This window comes from Mytilus edulis, chromosome 9 (genome assembly GCF_963676685.1).
Source record: "Mytilus edulis chromosome 9, xbMytEdul2.2, whole genome shotgun sequence".
Classification (NCBI taxonomy): Eukaryota; Metazoa; Mollusca; class Bivalvia; order Mytilida; family Mytilidae; genus Mytilus; species Mytilus edulis.
The window spans coordinates 86,009,639-86,031,253 of record NC_092352.1 but is presented as its reverse complement, the minus strand read 5'-3'; the positions used below and the strand labels follow the sequence as shown (position 1 = coordinate 86,031,253).

The following is a 21,615-nucleotide window of genomic DNA, read 5'->3' as shown; positions in this document are numbered from 1 at the left end:
TAGGGGGGGGGGGGGGTAATTTTGAAATCAAACAAACAAAATTTCTTGACCCCCCCATAATATTTCACTATTTTTATTTGATCCCCCCAGCCCCCAGCCCCCAGTAAAACATTAAAAAAAATGACCCCCCCTCTATTTACATATGAAAATTTTAACATCAAAAACATCAAAAACACTTGTAATTTCAAGAAAATATTGAAAATGAAAACATATTTGAGAGAAAATTGTCTTGAAATAGGGCTCGTCCATAACGACATAAGGCCTTTCCCATGAATATAAGTAGGTAGTGCAAGCCAGTGCTTTTAGTAGTTTTTTTCTGACTTTTTTTCTAATTTCCTATATTGTGCTATAAAAGAAAAATAAAAGATCCTAACTCAAAAAATAACTTTTTAAAACAGTAACAACACATTATATAATAATTACAATAAAAAAAAAGAAAGAGAAATCTATAATATGAACGCTGCTTAAACTTAAGCTTTACGTACGGCCTTATTGAAACCTCAATTGAGTCACTAAACTTTTATATGGATAGTTTATGCTTTCAACTATTCAATTACTCATTTATTGTCACATTTCATTCATAAATGTGTGATAGTAACCTTAAAATTTTGATCTATTAGCCTAAAAAGTACTTTTGAGATATAAATGGACCCAAAGGGATCTTGTTATGAAAACAAATGGATACATTGTGGTGTTTTTCATCTCAGAATCATTATATTGTGTATCAATATTCAAATTCAGAGTAGATAAATATCTAATCATTTATAGGAGAATTTATTGCTGTACACTATGTTTTTCACTATATTTTTTCATAATGTGGCGTGATTTGTATGTTTTGACAAAATTTTGCACAAATGGCTGTAGATTTCGTTTTGATTTATACTTAATTTCTCTCAAACTAATCAGCTGATTAAAATAAGTTAAGACTTTTTAATTTAGTTATCAAAGTGAGTGAAATACATGTATAACGACCGAATTATTTGGATAATGAAGCTGCAGCTTCCTACATCACTAAAGTCTAGTGATGTCTTACTTTAATAATTGTATACTTAAAGATACTTAAAGATGTTTTCCGGTACAGGATCCTCACGGCTCCTCTTCACCAGACTCATAATCATATGAATGATGTTAAACATATATTTTGATTTGACTGTTGTACTGTTCTTCTAGACACTTTTTCTCTTGAAGTATGTAAAATACAGTACTGATTTTCATGTGTCAAAAACCTCGATCCCACACTTTGAATTAAAAAAAAATTTGAACCCCCCTTTTCCACATACAGAAAAAAACTTGACCCCCATGTATTTTGACCATACCCCCTCCACCTTCCCAGATAAAAAAATGATAAGTCCCTAAGTTGTTTGAACGAGTTAGCTAAGTTGTTTGAACGAGTTAACTAAAAGTTGTGTAAACAAGTAAGCTAAGTCGTTAAAACAAGTAAGCTAAGTTGTTATAACAAGATAAATATGCAAAGTCGTTATAACAAGTTAGCTTAGTCGTTATACCGATTTAAAAATAAAACTCCACCCTCACACTTACCGGCTTCCGTAAATAGCCTTTTAAGATTTCATTTGGACTATCACTTTCCCAGACAAAAATCGGTTGAAAAAAAATCCCAGAATATCCCTATAGTGCCCGCTTTTGCATGTATTTCTGATAAAAGATATGTTTAAAGGCACATATTTAAAAAAAAGAAAAAGAAAAGTGTCCTGGCCAGGTCAAACCAGAAGGAAAATTATTTTCAAACAAGTGCCTGTGCTATTTAAGCATTTTATCCCTTTTTCCTCCGGTTCCCGCCCTGACTTCCGTTTCCCTTCAAACTGAATCTACTTATTTCCGTGTTAATAATATTATACATCTGACTTAGTTGAGTCGACTTCAGTTTGGCAATTTTCACGTGAACACTCGAACCTCGACAAAAAAATCTAAGAACGTGAATGCGAAAAGACAAGTTCAGATATGAAATTGTGTATCTTCTTCACGGAAAGTATCTTAGTATAATTCATGTGTAGTAAGTTTATTCGAATTAAAACGACTAAAACCATTCAATAAAAGTGTTTTTAACTGGCTGCTTCTGTATTGGCCCTGTTATAGATTCTCGATGAGCTGTACTGGCCCTCGAGTCTCGGGTCCAATACAGGTATGCTATAACAGGGCCAAAACAGAAACAGCCAGTTAATAACACTTTTATTCTTTTGATCTAAATGTTTAGTTGAATTTGAACTGAAGATGTATAATATGAAATGGAAGCAGACATTTCACGCTTCTGTGCGGTAGATGTGTCACGAACATAGTTCGTGACACATCTGTAATGGCCTGTAATAATAACACTATGTTTAGCTTCAAACCCAGAATCAGTTAAAGCGGTATACCCTGTAACTGTTGCTTTCACACTGTTATTTGTATAAATTTTGCAGAGATTTGCTGATTGAGAAATATTTTTCATCATACTTCCAAAAGTGTTTTTTTTTCCGAGAGTTGAAATTTCACAGTCTCTTGACTGGTATTTTTTGCAAACACCCCTCCATATTAAACATGATATACATGTATCTGTTCATAGTTTTTCTGTCTTTTGTGACACTGGATTTCCCCCTCCCAAGATTAGATTAGGATTAAATATAATGTGAACGGTAACTGGTTTTATTTGAATCGATTCAAATTAGATCGAACAGAGCGGACTCTGACACGTTCTTTTGATATGGTGTCTAAAACCACTTGTAAAATGGCCACAAAGTATATACCTATTGAGTAAAATAAAAGCAGAAGAATGTGTAAAAACTTTAATTAAAAGTTCCCATGAAGAGCAGGATCTCACGGTGGGTATGGTTGTCCTGCGAGAGAATGTTCTGTGCTGGTGATTCGGTCCTGACGGGTGCTGGTGATCAATGAAAAAATGTAAACAAAGACGAAAATGATGATTTTTGACGTTTTCACTCATAAAAAATTGAAAAAAACAGTTGAGATTTTTTAATATTGTTTCTTATGGGTTCATATGTAAAGCATTAAAAAGTTTTACCTTCTAAACTGTTTCAGTAAGCGTAACACAAAAATGCTCATTTTCAGAAAATCTCGAACTGAAAAAATAAAACAAAAATGCTCATAGAGTCCGCTTTCTATACCGCAATCCACACGACAAAACTATTTTGTGAAAAAACATTGCAATTTATTAAGATTTAGCATTTTTTCAATTTATTCATGTCCTGATACTGTGCTGGTGGGTCCTGTCATTGTGCTGGTGGGTCCTGATACGGTGCTGGTGATTTTGGATAAGAAGTTGCTCATATTTGAAACAAATGTTACAAAATCAATAAAATTGGGCAGATAATTATTGTCAATAGGATCTATGACTCCTATTTTAGCTCTTGTGCATCCATTTGGCTGTTTAATATGTGTTTCAAATGATCGTTACTTATATTACACAATTACATAACAGGGCAACCTCTTTCGTCCAATATCAGATAACAATATATACTATCTGAAGTAAAAATAGTTTTATTAAGATATTAAACGCCCCTTACATTGATGCTTCAACAATGATCAAAGCCCATGCTGCATAGACATGTTTGTTAGCGCTCCGCATACCCCTCCCCACTTACTCAACCCCCCCCCCCCCCCCCATTTCCTCCTTCATTGTTACAGTGGTGTAGCAACACAACAATTTATCACAAAAATAATAACACAAAGACACACATTATTGAACAACAAATGCTCACAGGTACTGAAAGCTAGTTCAAAGCCGCATTTTCAACTAATAGATAAAACATGTTCTCATATATGCAAAAATCCCCATCGTGTCGATTAAAAAAGTCTCAAAACTTAAGTTCACATTTTAATGTTTGATTAAGCAGAACTTTAATTAAAAGTGTGCAGTGAATCTTGTGCTCACAAAAGTTATTGTCATAATTATGTTTACATAAGACTTATAAAGGAATTAAGAAGGTACCAAGAAATATTTTACAGTTCAATTTAATGATCATGAATGGAAGGAAATGGTACGGAAGTTTACATAGGACAAAAAGAAATTGATAGTATTTTTTGGCGAAAGACTTAAACGCTTCTTTGCATTATATAGTAAAACTCTTCTTTAAAAGCATGCAAAAAATAACTTTGATTGACTTGCTTGCTATGTTTGCCCCAAGGATATTTTCAAACAATAGGTAGGCGGAGTTTCAATAGATACTGGGATTTGATTGGACAAATACAAACTGACAGGAATTGAAGTTAATGTTTATTGTCCAAACAAATTCTAGTATATAGTAAACATACTACTTACCTGTCGTTTACAACCATCCAAGTAATCATAGCAAGCAATTTAAACAAGGTTTGCTTTGCATGTATTTATAGAAGAGCTGTAAATTCTAAAAAAAAAATCTTGTTGTCGTAGATGGTTAAATCCTCAACAAAATATCATTAACTTTGTTGGAACGAATAAAGGTTTTAAATCAAATTTTCGTGGACTTTTTAGCTTCCACCCTGACGAGGCATGTTAGCTGTTCGTATGCTGTTGCACCTGACGCACCGAAACTTTCACATTTCCATCTTCTTTTCTGAAATATTTTACCCAGCTCATACTTGACAGGATTGTTATTCTAGTAAAAGGTGTAACCAATGAATTGAACACAAGTTAAAAATTCCACAATACTATATAATTCATTTTATGTGTCAATTTGTTCGAAAAAAATCGAAAAGAAGAGAGTTTTTTAATGTCATGGTTATCTGTCGCTATCTAGATATATGCTTAGCATTTATTTCAGATGACATGGACTCCTCACCCAGGTGACCCTGCTGCCTTTCATATCTTTATCCGTATACAATTATTTTAAAATAGATAACCAAAGGCTGCAACTCGTATTTTTGTATTTAAATGATTCGTTGTAACGAGAATATTTGTGGTGAATGGAAACTGTGAGGGTCAAAATCTTAAATTGCTTATAAATGTTGCTGGACCCAGTTTCATTATCTGATCTGAATTTTCTAAAATGTGCAAGGTAGATAGACATTTTGATTTTTTTTACTCGGTAAGTTTGCCCCTATCGCTTGAACTTTTGCAATATTACAGCCAATTTCAATGAGTGTGTAGACAAAGGGATTACTTTGGTTATCTTGCTTGCTGAACAGAAAAGTCATTGTAAGTTATGTAAACTACCCTACTTTAAGAGTAGACTAGTCCGACAAATGACACATCTTTCTGTCTGTAGGACCAGGCTACTTCGAAAGGAGGGTACTTTACCTTACCTAAAAATGACCTCACGGTTTAGCTAACAAGCTATTTTGGAATTTTGAAATGAAAAAGCTAAGAAATCTTAGTTTTGTTAGTGTGTACTAGGTTTTCGAAAAAAAATACCTGATAACCCTTCAGACAAAAAAAAAATGTTGAAAATATCTTACAGATACAGCAAGTGATTCTTAATAGCTATAAGATACATTTTTCTTTTAAAATACAACTTTTAAATCTTACGGGAAACTATTCCAAGCTTAAAACTTTCACTGTAACCTCGCTTTAACTTATCCCCCATCCCCCCCCCCCCCCCCGAAAAAAAACCCCAAAACAAGCAAACCCGCAATACTATTGTCTTTCTTATAGTCAGCACTCAATTGTTCACAAACAAATGTGTTTAAAGCTGCTAAAGACATATGATTCAAACGCTCAGTAAGTCCTTTGTTCTATATTTTTGCTCTCCATTTTTATGCAAAACCTTTTACATTTTTATTTTATCGGTTATTGTTGAAGGTCGTACGATGACGTATGGTTGTTAACACATACTTTCTTTGGTTTCTTACGGAAATTTTTCCATTGACAACAAACATACCACATCATCTGCATTATATAAGTATTGTATAAATTACAACGTATTTTGGTAATCTTGCAAAATGATCGTAATCCCGAAAATCGTTAACATATTTTCTTATCTTAAAAGGGACAAGAAGGGTTCCATCAACAGGCCAATAAATAAAATTACAGTTAATTTAAAAAAAAAAATTAAAAAAAATAGGTGTATTTTTTCTCTCATAATAACAGTAAACAGATTCACAACAATGTCAATTTCAAGAAAGCAGGCAACAGTTAATTAGTCAATAACAATGCAGCATCAATGATCTTGAATATATGCTTCTTTTAACTAAAATATAAAGGCACAGAACCAGGACATTGGAGCACAGTACCAGGACCGTTTTTCTTATCACCAGCACAGCGTCAGGACAATTCCGTTTAACGAACTTGTACGACTTTTGCAATATAATATTGTTGTAATATACTTTGCATAGTACTTATGACGCATCAGAGAAAAATTAAGCAACAAAACAGTCGTTTTATTGCCGTTCTGATACAATGTAAACAAACCCACCAGCACAGAATCAGGACCCACCAGCACCTGACAGGACCAAATCACCAGCACAGTACGTTCTCTCGCAGGACAACCATACCCACCGTGGATCTGCCAACTACCCTACAGGGAGCACCTGCATGATACAATCACCCCCGTTTTTTTTGGTTTGGTTCATTTTAGTTCTCAGTGTTGTGTTAAGTACATTGTCTGTCCTTTAGAAGTTTTTCGTTCTTGCCATCTCGTTGAAAGTTTGTTTTGAAAGACGGGAAACGAAAATAATATATAGATATCATCATAAACATACATCTATCCTCTTCCAGACAAACACGGTCTAGAATATGCATTGTATATATATATAAAATATATACCCAATATAGGCCATTTAATGCGAGATTCGTCCCTTTCTCTCTATTCTTTCTTTTATTTTTTCAGGTCCATGACATAATCATGTTGCAAAAGATATTTTTTCTATTGACTTTTCTTCTGGACGGATCCAAAGCAACACGTAAGTTTATCCTGTATGTGATTGATCATGATTTAATGCAGAAAACTCACTGAAAAGTTACAAATATATGGATAGAGGATGTGCACACAGTACCTGGCCGAATGTATTCGTTTCCTACATTTTTCGCTTTATATAATTCATATAAAAACACATTTGAAAAAAGGTGATTGTTGTTTGATTTTGACTACTCTTTCAATCAGTTTAATTGAGGCCTAAGGCTGGCATGTCAGTAGCTACTAGTAGCCTTTTGTTAATTTATGTATCATTTTGTTTAGTTACCTTTGTTACCTATTCTGACTTCGGACTCGGACTTCTTTTGAAGTGAGTTTTACTGTGTGTTTGTTTTTTCTACATTGGCTAGAGGTATAGTGGGAGGGTTGAGATTTCAAAACAACATGTTTAACCCCGCCGTATATTTGCGCCTTAGTCCAATATTAGGAGCCTTTGGCCATTGTTAGTCTTGTATGATTTCAATTTTAGTTCATTTATATACAATCTAATTAAAAACTGATCTCTCATGCTCCCGTTTTCTGATATGTCGCGTGGAAATTCTAGCACGAGATGAGTAATTCAAAATAATTCGATGAGATGAAATACATTATGTACCATTTAATCCAAATTAATCATCATCCTCTGGAAGTGAATCTTTGGACTTCAAAACTGCATGTACAAAGAGTATAAGTTTAAAATGGATAAAGGTATTAGAACTCTTGAATCTCATGTTATGAATGACTGTGGACTGCCAATACTAAGAAAAAAAATGTACAAACATTTTGAGCTAATATCAACCATTGCGTCAGTAACTCTCGAGGATGGCCAACAGCCCTTAAGTATTTTGAGCCAAAGATTTTATATGTTTATCTTTACTTAGAGTGAGACCTCTTGGTCACCGAATCCCCTGTCTACAGACTACTTAGAGTTAGACCTCTTGGTCACCGACTCCCCTGTCAACAGACTACTTAGAGTTAGACCTCTTGGTCACCGAAATCCCTGTCAACATACTACTTAGAGTTAGACCTCTTGGTCACCGACTCCCCTGTCAACATACTACTTAGAGTTAGACCTCTTGCTCACCGACTCCCCTGTCAACATACTACTTAGAGTTAGACCTCTTGGTCACCGACTCCCCAGTCAACAGACTACTTAGAGTTAGACCTCTCGGTCACCGACTCCCCTGTCAACATACTACTTAGAGTTAGACCTCTTGGTCACCGATTCCCCTGTCAACAGACTACTTAGAGCTAGACCTCTTGGTCACCGACTCCCCTGTCAACATACTACTTAGAGTTAGACCTCTTGGTCACCGACTCCCCTGTCAACAGACTACTTAGAGTTAGACCTCTTGGTCACCGACTCCCCTGTCAACATACTACTTAGAGTTAGACCTCTTGGTCACCGATTCCCCTGTCACTATACTACTTAGAGTTAGACCTCTTGGTCACCGACTCCCCTGTCAACATACTACTTAGAGTTAGACCTCTTGGTCACCGACTCCCCTGTCAACAGACTACTTAGAGCTAGACCTCTTGGTCACCGACTCCCCTGTCAACATACTACTTAGAGTTAGACCTCTTGGTCACCGACTCCCCTGTCAACATACTACTTAGAGTTAGACCTCTTGGTCACCGACTCCCCTGTCAACAGACTACTTAGAGTTAGACCTCTTGGTCACCGACTCCCCTGTCACTATACTACTTAGAGTTAGACCTCTTGGTCACCGACTCCCCTGTCAACATACTACTTAGAGTTAGACCTCTTGGTCACCGACTCCCCTGTCAACATACTTCTTAGAGTTAGACCTCTCGGTCACCGACTCCCCTGTAAACAGACTATTTAGAGTTAGACCTCTTGGTCATGGAATCCCTTGTCAACATATTACTGAGAGTTAGACCTCTTGGCCACCGACTCCCCTGTCAACATAGTCATAATACTTAGAGTTAGACCTCTTGGTCACCGACTCCCCTGTCAACAGACTACTTAGAGTTAGACCTCTTGGTCACCGACTCCCCTGTCAACAGACTACTTAGAGTTAGACCTCTTGGTCACCGACTCCCCTGTCAACATAGTCATAATACTTAGAGTTAGACCTCTTGGTCACCGACTCCCCTGTCAACATACTACTTAGAGTTAGACCTCTTGGTCACCGAATCCCTTGTCAACATACTACTTAGAGTTAGACCTCTTTGTCACCGACTCCCCTGTCAACAGACTACTTAGAGTTAGACCTCTTGGCCACCGAATCCCCTGTCAACATACTACTTAGAGTTAGACCTCTTTGTCACCGACTCCCCTGTCAACAGACTACTTAGAGTTGGACCTCTTGGTCACCGACTCCCCTGTCAACATACTACTTAGAGTTAGACCTCTTGGTCACCGAATCCCCTGTCAACATACTACTTAGAGTTAGACCTCTTGGTCACCGAATCCCTTGTCAACATACTACTTAGAGTTAGACCTCTTTGTCACCGATTCCCCTGTCAACATACTACTTAGAGTTAGACCTCTTGGTCACCGAATCCCTTGTCAACATACTACTTAGAGTTAGACCTCTTTGTCACCGATTCCCCTGTCAACAGACTACTTAGAGTTGGACCTCTTGGTCACCGACTCCCCAGTCAACAGACTACTTAGAGTTAGACCTCTTGGTCACCGACTCCCCTGTCAACATACTACTTAGAGTTAGACCTCTTTGTCACCGACTCCCCTGTCAACATACTACTTAGAGTTAGACCTCTTGGTCACTGACTCCTCTGTCAACATACTACTTAGAGTTAGACCTCTTGGTCACCGACTCCCCTGTCAACAGACTACTTAGAGATAGACCTCTTGGTCACCGACTCCCCTGTCACTATACTACTTAGAGATAGACCTCTTGGTCACTGACTCCTCTGTCAACATACTACTTAGAGTTAGACCTCTTGGTCACCGACTCCCCTGTCAACAGACTACTTAGAGATAGACCTCTTGGTCACCGACTCCCCTGTCACTATACTACTTAGAGATAGACCTCTTGGTCACTGACTCCTCTGTCAACATACTACTTAGAGTTAGACCTCTTGGTCACCGACTCCCCTGTCAACATACTACTTAGAGTTAGACCTCTTGGTCACCGACTCCCCTGTCAACAGACTACTTAGAGATAGACCTCTTGGTCACCGACTCCCCTGTCACTATACTACTTAGAGATAGACCTCTTGGTCACTGACTCCTCTGTCAACATACTACTTAGAGTTAGACCTCTTGGTCACCGACTCCCCTGTCAACATACTACTTAGAGTTAGACCTCTTGGTCACCGACTCCCCTGTCAACAGACTACTTAGAGTTAGACCTCTTGGTCACCGACTCCCCTGTCAACATACTACTTAGAGTTAGATCTCTTGGTCACTGACTCCCCTGTCAACATACTACTTAGAGTTAGACCTCTTGGTCACCGACTCCCCTGTCAACATACTACTTAGAGTTAGACCTCTCGGTCACCGACTCCCCTGTCAACATACTACTTAGAGTTAGACCTCTTGGTCACCGACTTCCCTGTCAACAGACTACTTAGAGTTAGACCTCTTGGTCACTGACTCCCCTGTCAACAGACTACTTAGAGTTAGACCTCTTGGTCACCGACTCCCCTGTCAACATACTACTTAGAGATAGACCTCTTGGTCACCGAATCCCCTGTCAACATACTACTTAGAGTTAGACCTCTCGGTCACCGACTCCCCTGTCAACAGACTACTTAGAGTTAGACCTCTTGGTCACCGACTCCCCTGTCAACATACTACTTAGAGTTAGATCTCTTGGTCACTGACTCCCCTGTCAACATACTACTTAGAGTTAGACCTCTTGGTCACCGACTCCCCTGTAAACAGACTACTTAGAGTTAGACCTCTTTGTCACCGACTCCCCTGTCACTATACTACTTAGAGTTAGACCTCTTGGTCACCGACTCCCCTGTCAACATACTACTTAGAGTTAGACCTCTTGGTCACCGACTCCCCTGTCAACATACTACTTAGAGTTAGACCTCTTTGTCACCGACTCCCCTGTCAACATACTACTTAGAGTTAGACCTCTCGGTCACCGACTCCCCTGTCAACATACTACTTAGAGTTAGACCTCTTGGTCACCGACTCCCCTGTCAACAGACTACTTAGAGTTAGACCTCTTGGTCACCGACTCCCCTGTCAACAGACTACTTAGAGTAAGATCTCTTGGTCACCGACTCCCCTGTCAACATACTACTTAGAATTAGACCTCTTGGTCACCGACTCCCCTGTCAACAGACTACTTAGAATTAGACCTCTTGGTCACCGACTCCCCTGTCAACAGACTACTTAGAGTAAGATCTCTTGGTCACCGACTCCCCTGTCAACAGACTACTTAGAGTTAGACCTCTTGGTCACCGACTCCCCTGTCAACAGACTACTTAGAGTTAGACCTCTTGGTCACCGACTCCCCTGTCAACAGACTACTTAGAGTAAGATCTCTTGGTCACCGACTCCCCTGTCAACAGACTACTTAGAATTAGACCTCTTGGTCACCGACTCCCCTGTCAACATACTACTTAGAGTTAGACCTCTTGGTCACCGACTCCCCTGTCAACAGACTACTTAGAGTTAGATCTCTTGGTCACCGACTCCCCTGTCACTATACTACTTAGAGTTAGACCTCTTGGTCACCGACTCCCCTGTCAACATACTACTTAGAGTTAGACCTCTTGGTCACCGACTCCCTTGTCAACATACTACTTAGAGTTAGACCTCTCGGTCACCGACTCCCCTGTCAACAGACTACTTAGAGTTAGATCTCTTGGTCACTGACTCCCCTGTCAACATACTACTTAGAGTTAGACCTCTTGGTCACCGACTCCCCTGTCAACAGACTACTTAGAGTTAGACCTCTTGGTCACCTAATCCTCTGTCAACATACTACTTAGAGATAGACCTCTTGGTCACCGACTCCCCTGTCAACATACTACTTAGAGTTAGACCTCTCGGTCACCGACTCCCCTGTCAACAGACTACTTAGAGTTAGACCTCTTGGTCACCGACTCCCCTGTCAACATACTACTTAGAGTTAGACCTCTCGGTCACCGACTCCCCTGTCAACAGACTACTTAGAGTTAGATCTCTTGGTCACTGACTCCCCTGTCAACATACTACTTAGAGTTAGACCTCTTGGTCACCGACTCCCCTGTCAACATACTACTTAGAATTAGACCTCTTGGTCACCGACTCCCCTGTCAACAGACTACTTAGAGTTAGACCTCTTGGTCACCGACTCCCCTGTCAACATACTACTTAGAGTTAGATCTCTTGGTCACTGACTCCCCTGTCAACATACTACTTAGAGTTAGATCTCTTGGTCACTGACTCCCCTGTCAACATACTACTTAGAGTTAGACCTCTTGATCACCGACTCCCCTGTCTACAGACTACTTAGAGTTGGACCTCTTGGTCACCGACTCCCCTGTCAACATACTACTTAGAGTTAGACCTCTTGGTCACCGACTTCCCTGTCAACAGACTACTTAGAGTTAGACCTCTTGCTCACCGACTCCCCTGTCAACAGACTACTTAGAGTTAGATCTCTTGGTCACCGAATCCCCTGTCAACATACTACTTAGAGTTAGACCTCTTGGTCACCGACTCCCCTGTCAACATACTTCTTAGAGTTAGACCTCTCGGTCACCGACTCCCCTGTAAACAGACTATTTAGAGTTAGACCTCTTGGTCATGGAATCCCTTGTCAACATATTACTGAGAGTTAGACCTCTTGGCCACCGACTCCCCTGTCAACATAGTCATAATACTTAGAGTTAGACCTCTTGGTCACCGACTCCCCTGTCAACAGACTACTTAGAGTTAGACCTCTTGGTCACCGACTCCCCTGTCAACAGACTACTTAGAGTTAGACCTCTTGGTCACCGACTCCCCTGTCAACATACTACTTAGAGATAGACCTCTTGGTCACCGACTCCCCTGTCAACAGACTACTTAGAGTTAGACCTCTTGCTCACCGACTCCCCTGTCAACATACTACTTAGAGCTAGACCTCTTGGTCACCGACTCCCCTGTCAACATACTACTTAGAGATAGACCTCTTGGTCACCGACTCCCCTGTCAACAGACTACTTAGAGTTAGACCTCTTGCTCACCGACTCCCCTGTCAACAGACTACTTAGAGTTAGACCTCTTGCTCACCGACTCCCCTGTCAACATACTACTTAGAGTTAGACCTCTTGCTCACCGACTCCCCTGTCAACAGACTACTTAGAGTTAGACCTCTTGGTCACTGACTCCCCTGTCAACAGACTACTTAGAGTTAGATCTCTAGGTCACCGAATCCCCTGTCAACATACTACTTAGAGTTAGACCTCTTGGTCACCGACTCCCCTGTCAACATACTACTTAGAGTTAGACCTCTCGGTCACCGACTCCCCTGTCAACAGACTACTTAGAGTTAGATCTCTTGGTCACCGACTCCCCTGTCACTATACTACTTAGAGTTAGACCTCTTGGTCACCGACTCCCCTGTCAACATACTACTTAGAGTTAGACCTCTCGGTCACCGACTCCCCTGTCAACAGACTACTTAGAGTTAGATCTCTTGGTCACTGACTCCCCTGTCAACATACTACTTAGAGTTAGACCTCTTGGTCACCGAACCCTGTCAACATACTACTTAGAGTTAGACCTCTTGGTCACCGACTCCCCTGTCAACAGACTACTTAGAGTTAGACCTCTTGGTCACTGACTCCCCTGTCAACAGACTACTTAGAGTTAGACCTCTTGGTCACCGACTCCCCTGTCAACAGACTACTTAGAGTTAGACCTCTTGGTCACCGACTCCCCTGTCAACATACTACTTAGAGTTAGACCTCTTGGTCACCGACTCCCCAGTCAACAGACTACTTAGAGTTAGACCTCTTGGTCACCGACTCCCCTGTCAACATACTACTTAGAGTTAGATCTCTTGGTCACTGACTCCCCTGTCAACATACTACTTAGAGTTAGACCTCTTGGTCACCGACTCCCCTGTCAACAGACTACTTAGAGTTAGATCTCTTGGTCACCGACTCCCCTGTCACTATACTACTTAGAGTTAGACCTCTTGGTCACCGACTCCCCTGTCAACATACTACTTAGAGTTAGACCTCTAGGTCACCGACTCCCCTGTCAACAGACTACTTAGAGTTAGATCTCTTGGTCACTGACTCCCCTGTCAACATACTACTTAGAGTTAGACCTCTTGGTCACCGAACCCTGTCAACATACTACTTAGAGTTAGACCTCTTGGTCACCGACTCCCCTGTCAACAGACTACTTAGAGTTAGACCTCTTGGTCACCGACTCCCCTGTCAACAGACTACTTAGAGTTAGACCTCTTGGTCACCGACTCCCCTGTCAACATACTACTTAGAGTTAGACCTCTTGGTCACCGACTCCCCTGTCACTACACTACTTAGAGTTGGACCTCTCGGTCACCGACTCCCCTGTCAATAGACTACTTAGAGTTAGATCTCTTAGTCACCGACTTCCCTGTCAATAGACTACTTAGAGTTAGATCTCTTAGTCACCGACTTCCCTGTCAATAGACTACTTAGAGTTAGATCTCTTGGTCACCGACTCCCCTGTCAACAGACTACTCAGAGTTAGACCTCTTGATCACCGAACCCCCTGTCAATAGACTACTTAGAGTTAGACCTCTTGGTCACCGACTCCCCTGTCAACATACTACTTAGAGTTGGACCTCTCGGTCACCGACTCCCCTGTCACTATACTACTTAGAGTTGGACCTCTCGGTCACCGACTCCCCTGTCAACATACTACTTAGAGTTAGACCTCTTGGTCACCGACTTCCCTGTCAATAGACTACTTAGAGTTAGATCTCTTGGTCACCGACTTCCCTGTCAATAGACTACTTAGAGTTAGATCTCTTGGGGCGCATTTCATTTGCGCCAATTTTTAAAAAATCAAACCTTTCATTTGCGCCACAAGGTTATATATCATTTGCGCCAAAAAAAACAAACCTTCATTTGCGCCATTTTACAGGTATGACAGGTAATATAACGGAAAAGTTAAATATTATTTACGATTTATTTTGTTTTTTGTTTGTACATAACTCCCCCTGGATATATGTGTGAGTTCATACTCATTTCTAATACAAAACTGAGAGTCACTAAGGTTATAATTATATATAGTGTTCACATGACCAGTCCAGTGTGAGGTGTCAAGATGGACATAGTCAAATCTGAGACAAACAGAGAAAAGAATTCTGTGATATTTGATGACCACATATATAGGTTATCAAATGTTTTAAAAAATGGAGACAAATCCTTCAGGTGTACCAAAAAAACCTGTAAAGCCAGGATTACGACTGATGCGGACAGCAAAACAATTATAAAAACTTTAAACGAGCACAACCATGGAGTAAACCAGCAGAAAGTAGAATCTCAACAACTCAAAGTTCGAGTTCGGAAAGCATCTGGTGATATTAAACGAACCAACAATGGACCGGAGTCATTCCATGCACATCTTAATGAACAATTTTATTCAAAACATCCAAACATGTTTATTTATGAGAGAAAGAGAAAACTGACTATCTTATGGAGAAACATGGCATGTACCTAAGAGGGGAAATTTCAAGGCATGACTACATCAAGACCGTTGCATATAAATTTTGTGCCAGAACAGACTTGTAACTCTACTATAGTGCTAACAAATGTCTCAGTAATGTTCTCCAGTGTATAGTGCTTTCTTTTCTGTTTTTATCAAGGTTTTATTCAGGTTTTAACATTACTTTAATGATTTTACCAAGGTTTTATTCAGGTTTTAACATTACTTGTATGATTTTATCGAGGTTTTAGCATGACTTGTATGATTTTATCGAGGTTTTAGCATAACGTGTATGATGTTTTATACTGTTATCGAGGTTTTAGCATAACTTGTTTGATGTTTTATACTCTTATTACATGTATTTCTGAGGAGTATGTTTCTTCATTATTAAAAGACTTTTTGAAAATTTTTATGTTTTATACTATTATTACCTGTATTTACCTGTATTTACGGTTTACCTGTACTCACCTGTAATATTGGCGCAAATGAAAGATTTAGTTTTTGGCGCAAATGAAATATGGTTTGTGGCGCAAATGAAAGATTTTTTTGGCGCAAATGAAATGCCAATTGGCGCAAATGAAAAGCACCGATCTCTTGGTCACCGACTCCCCTGTCAACAGACTACTTAGAGTTAGATCTCTTGGTCACCGACTCCCCTGTCAACAGACTACTTAGAGTTAGACCTCTTGCTCACCGACTCCCCTGTCAACATACTACTTAGAGTTAGACCTCTTGGTCACCGACTCCCCTGTCAACAGACTACTTAGAGTTAGATCTCTTGGTCACCGACTCCCCTGTCAACAGACTACTTAGAGTTAGACCTCTTGGTCACCGACTCCCCTGTCAACAGACTACTTAGAGTTAGACCTCTTGGTCACTGACTCCCCTGTCAACAGACTACTTAGAGTTAGACCTCTTGGTCACTGACTCCCCTGTCACTATACTACTTAGAGTTAGACCTCTTGGTCACCGACTCCCCAGTCAACATACTACTTAGAGTTAGATCTCTTGGTCACTGACTCTCCTGTCAACATACTACTTAGAGTTAGACCTCTTGGTCACCGAATCCCCTGTCAACATACTACGTAGAGTTAGACCTCTTGGTCACCGAATCCCCTGTCAACAGACTACTTAGAGTTAGACCTCTCGGTCACCGAATCCCCTGTCTACAGACTACTTAGAGTTAGACCTCTTGATCACCGAATCCCCTGTCAACATACTACTTAGAGTTAGACCTCTTGGTCACCGACTCCCCTGTCACTATACTACTTAGAGTTAGACCTCTTGGTCACCGACTCCCCAGTCAACATACTACTTAGAGTTAGACCTTTTGGTCACCGACTCCCCTGTCAACATACTACGTAGAGTTAGACCTCTTGGTCACCGATTCCCTTGTCAACAGACTACTTAGAGTTAGACCTCATGGTCACTGAATCGAATCCCTTGTCAACATAGTCATACTACTTAGAGTGAGACCTCTTTGTCACCGAATCCTTGTCACCATACTACTTAGAGTTAGACCTCTTGGTCACCGACTCCCCTGTCACTATACTACTTAGAGTTAGACCTCTTGGTCACCGAACCCTGTCAACATACTACTTAGAGTTAGACCTCTTGGTCACCGACTCCCCTGTCAACATACTACTTAGAGTTAGACCTCTTGGTCACCGACTCCCCTGTCACTATACTACTTAGAGTTAGACCTCTTGGTCACTGACTCCTCTGTCAACATACTACTTAGAGTTAGACCTCTTTGTCACCGACTCCCCTGTCAACAGACTACTTAGAGTTGGACCTCTTGGTCACCGACTCCCCTGTCAACATACTACTTAGAGTTAGACCTCTTGGTCACCGAATCCCCTGTCAACATACTACTTAGAGTTAGACCTCTTGGTCACCGAATCCCTTGTCAACATACTACTTAGAGTTAGACCTCTTTGTCACCGACTCCCCTGTCACTATACTACTTAGAGATAGACCTCTTGGTCACTGACTCCTCTGTCAACATACTACTTAGAGTTAGACCTCTTGGTCACCGACTCCCCTGTCAACATACTACTTAGAGTTAGACCTCTTGGTCACCGACTCCCCTGTCAACATACTACTTAGAGTTAGACCTCTTTGTCACCGACTCCCCTGTCAACATACTACTTAGAGTTAGACCTCTTTGTCACCGACTCCCCTGTCAACAGACTACTTAGAGTTGGACCTCTTGGTCACCGACTCCCCTGTCAACAGACTACTTAGAGTTAGACCTCTTTGTCACCGACTCCCCTGTCAACATACTACTTAGAGTTAGACCTCTTTGTCACCGAATCCCTTGTCACCATACTACTTAGAGTTAGACCTCTTGGTCACCGACTCCCCTGTCAACATACTACTTAGAGTGAGACCTCTTGGTCACCGACTCCCCTGTCACCAGACTACTTAGAGTTAGACCTCTTGGTCACCGACTCCCCTGTCAACATACTACTTAGAGTTAGACCTCTTGGTCACCGACTCCCCTGTCACTATACTACTTAGAGTTAGACCTCTTGGTCACCGAACCCTGTCAACATACTACTTAGAGTTAGACCTCTTGGTCACCGACTCCCCTGTCAACATACTACTTAGAGTTAGACCTCTTGGTCACCGACTCCCCTGTCAACATACTAGTTAGAGTTAGACCTCTTGGTCACCGACTCCCCTGTCAACATACTACTTAGAGTTAGACCTCTTGGTCACCGACTCCCCTGTCAACATACTACTTAGAGTTAGACCTCTTTGTCACCGACTCCCCTGTCAACATACTACTTAGAGTTGGACCTCTTGATCACCGAACCCTGTCAACATACTACTTAGAGTTAGACCTCTTTGTCACCGACTCCCCTGTCAACAGACTACTTAGAGTTAGACCTCTTGGTCACCGACTCCCCTGTCAACATACTACTTAGAGTTAGATCTCTTGGTCACTGACTCCCCTGTCAACATACTACTTAGAGTTAGACCTCTTGGTCACCGACTCCCCTGTCAACAGACTACTTAGAGTTAGACCTCTTGCTCACCGACTCCCCTGTCAACATACTACTTAGAGTTAGACCTCTTGGTCACCGACTCCCCTGTCAACAGACTACTTAGAGTTAGATCTCTTGGTCACCGACTCCCCTGTCACTATACTACTTAGAGTTAGACCTCTTGGTCACCGACTCCCCTGTCAACATACTACTTAGAGTTAGACCTCTCGGTCACCGACTCCCCTGTCAACAGACTACTTAGAGTTAGATCTCTTGGTCACTGACTCCCCTGTCAACATACTACTTAGAGTTAGACCTCTTGGTCACCGACTCCCCTGTCAACATACTACTTAGAATTAGACCTCTTGGTCACCGACTCCCCTGTCAACAGACTACTTAGAGTTAGACCTCTTGGTCACCGACTCCCCTGTCAACATACTACTTAGAGTTAGATCTCTTGGTCACTGACTCCCCTGTCAACATACTACTTAGAGTTAGACCTCTTGGTCACCGACTCCCCTGTCAACATACTACTTAGAATTAGACCTCTTGGTCACCGACTCCCCTGTCAACAGACTACTTAGAGTTAGACCTCTTGGTCACCGACTTCCCTGTCAACAGACTACTTAGAGTTAGACCTCTTGGTCACTGACTCCCCTGTCAACATACTACTTAGAGATAGACCTCTTGGTCACCGAATCCCCTGTCAACATACTACTTAGAGTTAGACCTCTTGGTCACCGACTCCCCTGTCAACATACTACTTAGAGCTAGACCTCTTGGTCACCGACTCCCCTGTCTACAGACTACTTAGAGTTAGACTTCTTTGTCACCGACTCCCCTGTCAATAGACTACTTAGAGTTAGACCTCTTGCTCACCGACTCCCCTGTCAACATACTACTTAGAGTTGGACCTCTTGGTCACCGACTCCCCTGTCAACATACTACTTAGAGTTAGACCTCTTGCTCACCGACTCCCCTGTCAACATACTACTTAGAGTTGGACCTCTTGGTCACCGACTCCCCTGTCAACATACTACTTAGAGTTAGACCTCTTTGTCACCGACTCCCCTGTCAATAGACTACTTAGAGTTAGACCTCTTGCTCACCGACTCCCCTGTCAACATACTACTTAGAGTTGGACCTCTTGGTCACCGACTCCCCTGTCAACATACTACTTAGAGTTAGACCTCTTTGTCACCGACTCCCCTGTCAACATACTACTTAGAGTTAGACCTCTTGGTCACCGACTCCCCTGTCAACATACTACTTGGAGTTAGACCTCTTGGTCACCGACTCCCCTGTCAACATACTACTTAGAATTAGACCTCTTGGTCACCGACTCCCCTGTCAACAGACTACTTAGAGTTAGACCTCTTGGTCACCGACTTCCCTGTCAACAGACTACTTAGAGTTAGACCTCTTGGTCACCGACTCCCCTGTCAACAGACTACTTAGAGTTAGACCTCTTTGTCACCGACTCCCCTGTCAACATACTACTTAGAGTTAGACCTCTTGGTCACTGACTCCCCTGTCAACATACTACTTAGAGATAGACCTCTTTGTCACCGACTCCCCTGTCAACATACTACTTAGAGTTAGACCTCTTGGTCACCGACTCCCCTGTCAACATACTACTTAGAGTTAGATCTCTTGGTCACTGACTCCCCTGTCAACAGACTACTTAGAATTAGACCTCTTGGTCACCGAATCCCCTGTCAACATACTACTTAGAGTTAGACCTCTTGGTTACCGACTCCCCTGTCACTATACTACTTAGAGTTAGACCTCTTGGTCACCGACTCCCCTGTCAACATACTACTTAGAGTTAGACCTCTTGGTCACCGACTCCCCTGTCAACAGACTACTTAGAGTTAGACCTCTTGGTCACCGACTCCCCTGTCAACAGACTACTTAGAGTTAGATCTCTTGGTCACCGAATCCCCTGTCAACAGACTACTTAGAGTTAGACCTCTTGGTCACCGAATCCCCTGTAAACAGACTACTTAGAGTTAGACCTCTTTGTCACCGACTCCCCTGTCACTATACTACTTAGAGTTAGACCTCTTGGTCACCGACTCCCCTGTCAACATACTACTTAGAGTTAGACCTCTTGGTCACCGACTCCCCTGTCAACATACTACTTAGAGTTAGACCTCTTTGTCACCGACTCCCCTGTCAACATACTACTTAGAGTTAGACCTCTTGGTCACCGACTCCCCTGTCAACAGACTACTTAGAGTTAGATCTCTTGGTCACCGACTCCCCTGTCACTATACTACTTAGAGTTAGACCTCTTGGTCACCGACTCCCCTGTCAACATACTACTTAGAGTTAGACCTCTTGGTCACCGACTCCCCTGTCAACATACTACTTAGAGTTAGACCTCTCGGTCACCGACTCCCCTGTCAACATACTACTTAGAGTTAGACCTCTTGATCACCGAATCCCCTGTCAACAGACTACTTAGAGTTGGACCTCTTGGTCACCGACTCCCCTGTCAACAGACTACTTAGAGTTAGACCTCTTGGTCACTGACTCCCCTGTCAACATACTACTTAGAGTTAGACCTATTGGTCACCGACTCCCTGTCAACATACTACTTAGAGTTAGACCTCTTTGTCACTGACTCCCCTGTCAACAGACTACTTAGAGTTAGATCTCTTGGTCACTGACTCCCCTGTCAACATACTACTTAGAGTTAGACCTCTTGGTCACCGACTCCCCTGTCAACAGACTACTTAGAGTTAGACCTCTTGGTCACCTAATCCTCTGTCAACATACTACTTAGAGATAGACCTCTTGGTCACCGACTCCCCTGTCAACATACTACTTAGAGTTAGACCTCTCGGTCACCGACTCCCCTGTCAACAGACTACTTAGAGTTAGACCTCTTGGTCACCGACTCCCCTGTCAACATACTACTTAGAGTTAGACCTCTCGGTCACCGACTCCCCTGTCAACAGACTACTTAGAGTTAGATCTCTTGGTCACTGACTCCCCTGTCAACATACTACTTAGAGTTAGACCTCTTGGTCACCGACTCCCCTGTCAACATACTACTTAGAATTAGACCTCTTGGTCACCGACTCCCCTGTCAACATACTACTTAGAGTTAGACCTCTTGGTCACCGACTCCCCTGTCACTATACTACTTAGAGTTAGACCTCTTGGTCAC

General features: G+C 41.7%; 1 protein-coding gene across 5 annotated transcripts in view; it reads left to right on the top strand.

Moving 5' to 3' along the window:
- The window catches only part of LOC139489257 (polycystin-1-like protein 2), a 92,942-nt gene that overhangs the window by 1,249 nt on the left and 70,078 nt on the right, over nt 1-21,615 (top strand). For all 5 annotated transcript variants that reach the window (XM_071275502.1, XM_071275503.1, XM_071275501.1 and 2 more), the window contains exon 2: nt 6,759-6,831. In XM_071275502.1, coding sequence (XP_071131603.1) covers nt 6,774-6,831 — 58 coding nt within the window. In that variant the 5' untranslated portion in view covers nt 6,759-6,773. The remainder of the gene's footprint in view (nt 1-6,758; nt 6,832-21,615) is intronic.